Source organism: Pyxicephalus adspersus, chromosome 1, assembly GCF_032062135.1.
Source record: "Pyxicephalus adspersus chromosome 1, UCB_Pads_2.0, whole genome shotgun sequence".
In the NCBI taxonomy this organism is placed as follows: domain Eukaryota; kingdom Metazoa; phylum Chordata; class Amphibia; order Anura; family Pyxicephalidae; genus Pyxicephalus; species Pyxicephalus adspersus.
The window spans coordinates 167700570-167710590 of record NC_092858.1 but is presented as its reverse complement, the minus strand read 5'-3'; the positions used below and the strand labels follow the sequence as shown (position 1 = coordinate 167710590).

The 10021-nt window shown below is 40.1% G+C and overlaps 1 protein-coding gene across 1 annotated transcript in view; it reads left to right on the top strand.

Moving 5' to 3' along the window:
- BACE2 (beta-secretase 2) overlaps positions 1-9759 on the top strand; it is a 47022-nt gene extending 37263 nt beyond the window's left edge. The window contains exons 8-9 of the mRNA XM_072420782.1: positions 1051-1219; positions 6607-9759. Coding sequence (XP_072276883.1) covers positions 1051-1219; positions 6607-6854 — 417 coding nt within the window. The 3' untranslated portion in view covers positions 6855-9759. The remainder of the gene's footprint in view (positions 1-1050; positions 1220-6606) is intronic.
- The last annotated feature ends 262 nt before the right edge of the window (positions 9760-10021 follow it).

Sequence of the window (10021 nt, the reverse complement as noted above, 5' to 3'; positions counted from 1 at the left end):
GTGGCTCACATAGGTGCACATAGTCACATGGACTGTGGTTATGCCAGAACCCCACCGCTGATAGTCCCGGTGTCCCAGGCAAATGTAGCTTGACAGTAGGTGTTTCAAAGCTTTTATATGGTGGATGAAAGTTTCTCAAGCAGGGTTCTTCCAGAGTTTGCTGGAGGTTCCTTGAGCAATGAGCAATTTTTGCCTCTCAGGTCAGTGACGCCATTGATCTTTTTGTCTATCTGGATCTATCTTCCAACTGAATGTACGATGAATTGAGCATATCCTAAATAGTCAGGGTTTCCGTAAGATCTGAAAGTTTTTTCAAGGATTTCCCATGCTAAAAGGTTGAAAAACAGTGTTGGATTATATTGCAGCAAATTTCAGACTATTGATTGTGCAGCTTTTAGGTCTTATCTAAAATCCATGATGGGCGAGGAGCTTAGTGCAGGGCATGGAGAACATCTGTAACATACAAATATCATTTATATAGGTGGGTTGTATAATAGGAGTCACCTAGGGAATACACACCAATTAAGTCCCAGCAAATGATGAAGCAATTCTGATCATATCAGCCCATGTTCTGCATCCAGCCAGGTTCTAAGTGAGCCAGACCGATGTTTGCACTTGTAAGATCCGTTGTTGTTTCCGCTCATAATATGCCGGTGGCCCCATACAAAGAGGAACGGTTTATTTTTCTTGTTGTGAAATCGCATGTTTCATCCTGTTTAAACCTGCGCAGAGTCAGAAAAAAAACACTTCTCAGTAGTAAAGCTGCATAAAAAACAGGTTTGGTCCATTGTCCTGTTTAAGTGAAACTTAACCCAAATAAAAACAAAAATGTAACATTGCAACTTACCGATTCATAGATCGTAGGAGCCACATTTAATTTTTTATCATTCTCTTTTTATTTCTATAACGTGTTTTGTTCTGGACAAGCTTTGTGTCCAGTGTTCATCTCCAAGTATTCATTTGGGCATTTTCTTGCATATGTTGATATATGTGTGTCTAATGCTATATGTAACTCTTACACTGTTATAATGAAATCATTATTTTCTACAGCTCTACATCCAATCCGTGATGACCTTTCGCGAAGATATGAATTGTTATCGCTTCGGCATCTCCCCCTCCTCCAACGCACTGGTTATTGGGGCCACCGTCATGGAAGGGTTCTACACCATATTCGACAGGGAAGAGAAGAGGGTGGGTTTTGCCGTCAGCAGCTGCGCAGGTGAGTGAAGCTGAAAAGAATGACGGCTGGTATTGGGAAGTGAAGGAAAATACCCACTGATAGTTCTCTATAGTACATAGCACAGTTCTGAATTGATGACAGTACTAATTTACACTTATCAGACCTATTTAACAAATCTCTTTAAATGTAACCAACCTAATGGAAACAAGAACAGTTTATTGTTTGGAGTTATTTCTTCTTTATACTTCTGGGGTATGAGTGTTATTTTTATTGTCTTTTATTCTAAAACAATGGCCTACTATATATACTCAAATATAAACCAATGTAACCATGTAAAACGAAGCAAGAATAGGTAATGGTCTACATACTCTTGATAAAGCTGAGCTCTGAGTGTTATTTTTATTTTCTTTTATTCCAAAACCACGGCTTACTGTGTATACTCAAATACAAACTGATCAGATTATAAAACATTTACCAAGTAACCAAGCAAAACGATGCAAGTAACAAAAGTTAATTGTTTGGGTTTATATACCCTTTATAGTGCTGGGGTTGGAGTGTAATTTTTTAATAGTTTTTTTTTCTGAGGCAGCTTAACTTTATATATCTATATATCAACTCTATATATTTGAATATATATATATACTCAAATATATAGATTCAAATGTAAACCGAGGTACTCGTTATTACCTGAGAATACAGGAAACTACTTTGACTTGAGTATAAACTTGGAGTTTGTACAAAATGTGGCTGTTACTGCTAACATTCAAATTAAAACTGCCAGTAAAATAAAATGGGAATAAATACATCCATGGCATAATATTTTAAAACATTTATTTAAGTGAGAACTATTAAAAATCATGTAGGTTCAGTCTGTTTTTCCCGTTTATGGGTTAAAATATTTTTACTTTTTGATTTGGTTGTGGTGAATCCCTTGCTCTTAAATCATCATTTGTGCATTATTGGTGGCCACCAGTAAATGGTGCTGTCATGTAACGTATGTAACAAAAACTAATAGCAATAGTTTCTTGCATATTTAACATGAGAGGACAGCGCCATCTACTGGTATGACCATAGTATAAACAGTTTCTTTTTATAATTGCTTGTTTAGAACAAATAAAATATGGTTTATACTCAGGTATTTACGGTATATTCAGATCTAATACCCGACACTTTACAAGGCTGGTGTAGGCTGGACCAGCTATGACATACCGATGAGGATCAATAGCCACACACACATTCTGCCATAGCCAATTCTGTACATATATTCAGCAGTTACAGGCACCAGATACATTTCTTCTGAAACTATAACAACATTTGTGCTAAATGGCAATTTGATGCACAAAACCTGACCTAATTAATATTAAAATGGCTCAGCAAATACTAATTAAACTCAAGTTCCTGGAGAACAGGATGTTTGTCAGTCATATTTTCTACAAATGGTCACTTCCTCCCCCGAATGTTGTCCTCTTATCCTGTTAAAGAGGCCCCGTATAGGCAACACGTGTTATGTGTTTCACTGTAAGTAAAACCGAACTCAAAAAGTTAATCTGCTTTGCTATGGGGAACATCCAAAAATGTTTCTTGGGTATAAGCAGTACCCTGAAGAATGTACATTTGTCAGTTGCTCCCAAAAAATAGCAGAGCCTTTCCTGTGTCCTGGTATTGCTATACAGGAGCCTCATAGACAACTTTTCTGAACAATCTTAACCCTGAGCAACTCTTGAAAAAATGTTCAGGTCTCTGAGAACCTTTGCTAAATTATATTTAAAGGGGTGAATAGGAAAAAAGCTTAGCAACTTAAGAGTGACCCCCACTACAATGGTGGCTGGAATACTATTTGGAGTCATGCGGCTGGCTCCACCAAGTGGTGTTGGCAACAGAATCTTTGCAGTCAACATGAAATGAGATGTTAACCAACCACAGTTTGAGAAACCCCAAGCAACCTCTGGAGGAACCCAGGGGTCCTACAGTTGGGATTGGCTGCTCATAGCTGTACATCTACAGAGTGAGGTCATCTAAGGCAGTGGTCCTCAACCTTTTTGGAGTCATGTGTCACTCAAAAGGGAAGAAACTTCCCCCAGAGTCACGTCATATTGCCAGAACCCGACCAGGTCTGAGCCTTCGATAGGAGAGTGGGTGGGTTGTGCCCTGAGACTAAAGCCGCCCACCACCAGAGCCTGCGATGCATACGGAAGACGTGGTCCGCAGCATAGAAAGTCACACACTCTCTCCTGGCAGAGTTTAGCCTTAGTAGGCAGGTCAGGACCAGGTAAGCCATCCCAAGATGCAATATACAGCAGTGTTCAACCCAGAATTTGTAGAATTTGGAAGAAATTGTAGGTGGGTGGCACCTGTATTGTGACCCAACTCTTCAGTAACTGGGTGGTGCGCCCAGCTGAAAGGGGCTGGGAAGAACACTGGGCAGAATGGCTTGGGAATGGTGGTGGGGAAAGAGCACCTGTGGCTTTTTCAGCCTGAATGGGCAAAAAAATCCTATTTGTAATTGTAAGTTTCAAAATATTTTAAAGGGGAGCAACAGCACAGGGAAAAGGAAAATTTGTACATGAACTAGAAAAAAATCAACTATTAAGAAAAAAAACTCGACATTCCATATCTATAGCATAGTATTTGACTAATGTACAATTGTAGTTCAATTATATGACCAATTCTGGACCATGTTGCCAACTTATACATTTGCGAGGTGGTCCTCGAGAAAATTTTGGTATTTAGGAGAAGGACCCCCCTGGGAGGGTGCACCGGCCAGAGCCGCGGACCATGTCCCCTGTACAGATCACAGGCTCAGGGAAGTGGCACAACCCACTCAGACCTGCGATATAGGAGTGGGCAGGTTCTGGCATCATAACGTCACAAGTTTCTTCCCGTTTGAGTGACACCCGGCTCCCCACGCATCCTCGGTCTGGAGCTGGTAAATTTAGTGGTCCATGGGTCCAAAAAGGTAGGCGACCACTGCTTTAGGAGACCATAACACTAAGACCATTCATATAATCAAAAATCTTTCCAATAATATTTTTTTACCCCGCATTTTATCTAAGCTTTTAATCTGGTAAAAGACATCCAAAATCCTGAAGACTACTTCTGGGTGCTGCCATCTTGGCTGCCATGTTGGCAGCCCCAACAGACTCAGGGGTACCACCCAACTGCGTATGATATTGTCTTTTCTCTGCTACCTTAACTGCTACGTTCAAAGTTATATAAGGTGTTGAGGAAAGGAGTGTTGGAGCTGGGCCAGCATATAGAGTAACTGAGCACCTCTAGATGAGGAGAGGGCTTTGATGGGAAGGAGGATAAGGGTTGTGCTAGAGAATTGTCTCTTACTGGTGTAGTCAAATTTTCTAGCACAGTAATAAATTAATTTATGAAATGTAAAAACAATACAAGTAAGCATTTTAAATACTTTTTTGAGTGCTTCACTATTAATTTTTTAGTTAATGACAGGGTCTCTTTTGCATGCCTGCTGTATAGGGACACATATTCTGTGTGTATTACATTATTGTTTACCTGCTGGCTGCTTTGGGTGCATATACTAAAAGCCCATTTGAACCTTTCGTTTTCATGCATTCCAGGTGCATCAAATCAAAAGATGTACATTTAAAAAAAGCCTGATATTAAAGAGCTTGTCCCCTTTTATCAGTTGCATTTTGGACCTTTGCACTTGGAATATAAGCAGTGACCTCATTGTCCTATAGACCTATAGCAAAAGCTAATGCTGATTGAGTTTACTGACCAAGGGGACTTGCTTAGCCTCTGTAGAGAGATCACTTCTTCTCCATCATGTAAGGGTTAAACTCTGCTTTATGCTGGCAAGGGACAATCTTTCCTAAATGTGCTGTAGCTGATTTTTAAAGTAAAAAGTTGCAAGATTTGGAATACCTTTTTTTTTTTTGCACCTGGATTGTATTTAAACTACAATTTAAGCTTTAACTTTCGTTCACTCCTCCAGAACTTTGTGCAGCCATCTTGATTGAAAGAAAGTCTCTCTGTAAGCTAGGAGAAGCTTTAAACATAGTTATGGATTGATGAACATGCTCCAGTGTTGGTTGCTGAAGGAAACAGAATGCTAAGGGCAGAAGGTTTCCGGACATCTGACGATCACATCAATGTATAAGAAAACAACAAACTGTGCACACCCCTCCATATTGAGTTTAGGTGTTTCCAGATAACACATATTATACAAAGACATTTCAAAGTTTGTGATTCCAGCATTGTGGTCAGTTTGGAAAAGGCCATTTTTATGTTGGTATGACTGTGCCCCGTGCACTAAACCAGCTCCATAAAGGCTTGGTTTGAGTTTGTCCTAGAGGAAGTGGTGTGGTCTGAATTTCTAGATTCCTTTGGAATGCCATTCATGAGCCAAGTCTTCTCCTCCAGCTTTAGTGCCTTACTTGGTTGCAAACTGTGAGAACCACAAAGGGGATGCCAATGATATTGTAATTGTCAAAGTTGTAGAGTGAATGTCCAACATGCTCATATACAGTGAGGGAAATAAGTATTAGATACCTTGCTGATTTTGTATATTTGCCCTCTGACAAAGAAAGGAGCAGTCTATAATTGTAATGGTAGGTTTATTGTAGGTGTGAGAGACAGAATAACAACTCCCTTAGCCAGGGCATTGAAAATGGGTCGTGGATGGGTATTCTAGCATGACAATGACCCAAAACACATGGCCAGGGCAACAAAGGAGTGGCGCAAGAAGAAGCATATGAAGGTCCTGGAATCTCCAGACCTTAATCCCATAGAAAATCTGTGGGGGGAGCTGAAGGTTCGAGTTGCTAAACATCAGCCTCGAAACTTTACTGACTTGGGAGAGGATCTGCAAAGAGGAGTGGGACAAAATCCCTCCTGAGATGTGTGCAAACCTGGTGGCCACCTACAAGAAACCTCTAACCTCGGTGATTGGCAACAAGGGGTTTGCGACCAAGTAATAAGTCATCTTTTTGCGAAGGGATCAAATACTTATTTCACTCATTACAATGCACATCAAGCTCTGACTTTTGAGCACTGGGTTTTGAGGGTTATTTTGTTGTTACTCTGTCTCTCACAGCTACAATAAACCTACCATTACAATTATAGACTGGTCATTTCTTTGTCAGAGGGCAAACATACAAAATCAGCAGGGGATCAAATACTTCTTTTCTTCACTGTAAGTCTGATGGTCACAGACATTTTGCCATATTTGTAGCGCAAGAAAGGAATAATAAGGGTCAGATTCCCCCCTCCATTAAGTTGTGCTACATTTCCAGATTCCACTAACAGGAAGGCATAGGTAAAATCTGTTAAAACAACACTAGGACCTGATAAAATCCAGAAGCTGTCATCAACTTGTGCAGATTTGCCGTAATTTTTGCCGAAAAAGGTTTTTGAGATTAGACAGAATTGGTTTCACCTTATTTTGTTTGTGTTTACAGAAGTGAACAATGTGCGCGTCTCGGAGATCTCTGGTCCATTCACCGCCACGGACGTATCCAGTAACTGCATCGCCAGCAACCCACTCAGAGAGCCTATCATGTGGATTATATCCTACTCACTCATGACTTTTTGCGGCATTGTTCTGCTGGTATTGGTGGTCCTGCTGCTTCTTCCCAACAGACGGCACAATGACAACCCTGAGGTGGTCAACGATGAATCTTCTCTTGTGCGCCATCGTTGGAAATAGTCAAGAGGACTCTCTATTTTTGACCAGCACACCGGAATTAGACTTTCAACCAGTTATTTCTTTTTTGCTGCTGGAATGTCGCAGTTACAACCAAAGCTGTCCACAGCAATTGGCATTTGTAACTTATTGCCTTTCATGTTTCGTGCAAATTCCAAAGTACGCTACCCGGGCGATGTCTTACTACTGTACTGATCATTTTCTAACTGGATGCACTGTGGATTTTGATTTTTGAAAATTGTGCATTTTTTTTTTTGATGTTTTTGAAAGCCATAGCCATGACCACTTCCGCCATTGTGGCGATATCCTTGTGACTGTAAAACTGAAACTCTACTATGGGGACGTAGTAATATTATTCTCAAGGATTCTAAAAAGCATCAAAAAGGCACTTGGGCACATCTCCAGTGATACTCTAGACCTCCAAAATCTAGAAGGAATGTCCCATCCACAAATCAGCACCTGAAAAGCCTACAACCAGGACCAAATGCTGTGCAACCGGACACTGGATATGCTTAAAATAGAATTTGACCCAAAGCACATTTTTAATTTTTTTTGACAGAATTAAAAGTAGGATATATTGTGTAAATCGAGGAGCTAGCTCTAACCTGTAGGTAGACTTCACATCCCGTCCTCATTACCATTGCCCCTTAGGACAAGAAATTACATTTGCCCAGTTGAAAAAACGGAAATAAAAACCTGATAGAAGTTCCCTTTCACTTGTTTTGGGTATACTTCTATATAATCGACTTACAAAATGTCTGCATTTCCATGGGATGTTTGGAGGCTGGAGCAGTGCTAAGAAGGAGTTTTACAGTATGCTGGAGCTGTGCTTGGGTATCTTTTTATAATGTTGTGTTTTGCCAATTTATTATCTCTTTGCACTTATTCTTAAAAACGTAATTGCCTGCTTTTCATCTCTTCATTCCAGTTCTTTAGGACATCATAAAAATAATCACGTAGAGGAATGCATGCTCAGCAAATGTTGACAGGAGAGCTGACGGTAAGAATGCTTTTTGCAGAAGGGATATGACTTTCTGCAATAATGACCAGCCTGATCCAAAATGTCAACAGGTGTCATGATAGGAACAACTTATTTCAGGATAAAAATTAAAACTGATGATTGGAGCAACTCTATTGTTTGTAGGGTTTGCTCCCAGTTTGGAATAATTGTTGGTGGCTTTGATTTTTGGAATTGTCTGATTTGTTAATTTGCAGTTTTGTGAACTTAACAGGAAACACAATACCACAATTCCTACTTATTCTCCGATTTGGATAGATAATTCTCACCTTTTAGACTGAGGACCTAGACAGAAACTTGGTGCAAACTACTTTAGGAGCCATGTACACTGCGGTGATCTCTGGCAACCTCCTTTTATTGTCATTGCTCTGAACAGACTGATACAAATTCGGTGGTTGTTGGTTATTTGTTGGCCTACCAGTTTATTATTGTGTCCCTGCCTCCTTGATACAATATTATTGACCATGGCCACACTGTGAAAGAAGAATTCCTGTCTAGCAGGTAACAGATCGAATCTTCCTTTTCTTCTAGAGCTTGGGCACTGCCGTTCATCGGACAGCACATTCACCAACAGTCACCATAGTCACGTCAAGTGCTATATAATAACTGCGGCATAGCAGGGGCACTGGTATCTGTTGAAGAAAACAAAGATTTGAGTTCATAACCCCCATTTCCTTCATCCAAACCATTCCCAGTATTTTCCACAGACATTTTTTTAAGCTGGGTGTGAAGGAGCTGTAGGTGGGTGCCAGTCTCTCTATGGTGACCCAACTTTTCAGTGACCAGCCAGATGGTCACTGAAAAGTGCCAGGTGGTGCACCCAGCTAAAAGGGGCTGGGGAGAAGACTGGGACCCTAAATTTGTCCAGTTTAATTGACCATTCGAAGTTGTGCAGCATTCATATAGTTAGACAATAAATTGGTATGATTACACATCAAATTCCAAAAAAAAACTGCAAAGCTAAAAAGTGATGTCTCCCATTTGGCTGTTCAGCTTGGTAGAGCCACAGAACTGTAATGTGTTATATTTCAATTGTGTAAATATCTGTTCACTTGAATATTCAGTATTACGGACCCAACCATTACAATATGGTTGCTGCTATGTCAATAGGTGAATCACAAACAACATTTCATAACACTAGAACAAAGCAAACATTTTGGAACAGGATACACGTAATAAATTCAGGATCAGACTTGGTTTGTGGTAGGGTGGATACATCCAAGGCTCCATTGCCTGGTGGCTATTCTGGTTACCTCATTTTCCAACCTGTCTGTCAATGCAGGTCTGGGTATTTTGTGTGCTGGCCGGTAAATCTGTTATATTTCCAAGCATTATAGCCTTTTAAAGAGCAACTTATTTAATACTGAACATACTGCTGCCAGGGAGCCATCCCACTTGGTTCCTCCTGTTATGGATGTTTTGCTTTATCTTGGCAACATATGTTTTTGCCTTGTTGACCCCTGTATTGTTTCCAAGTTTTTAGTTGCAGCACTAGGAAGTCAGGATGTGGGTGAGTTAAGTCGTATCAAGTCAGCTGATCCATACAATTGGTCACTTGCTTCATATACTCCCATTATTGCATCGTGCTCTCCAATGATGCATTTACTTCCACAGAAATGCTTGGCCATAGCTAAATGTCTGTTTGTATACAAAGTGGAAGATTAAAACATGTCAGGTCTTCATTTTTCAGTACAAAGGCGAGGAGCACTGGGTACTTGAATGTGTTCTTTAGAATAATGGTTTTTCCAACAAACTTTGTAGGCAATTTTATTCAACAATAGCAGTCCTTGAGAAGGTCAATGGATGTGGTCAACCATGAAAGTACAATGGTCTTCTCATCCATACTTTGTCTTTTTGCTGTCATTAAAATGTTTTATTTTCACTTCCCAACCACCTCAAGCTGATAATTTACTTCTTGTTAGTTCGTAATAAATGGAGTCACCCATTGGCTTTGGTGTTACCCATGGGCTTAAGTAAGGAGATCCAATCAACAATGTGTTTTGCCTTGTCTTATCACATTCCTGAGGTCCCTATTCTTTGTATTTTGGTATAGAAAGTCTTACTTTGCTGTATCTGGGAAACTGGGAACCCGATCACACAATTGTCACCAATGAGACCCAAAAAGAGTGATGGATATGATTGGATAAATAGA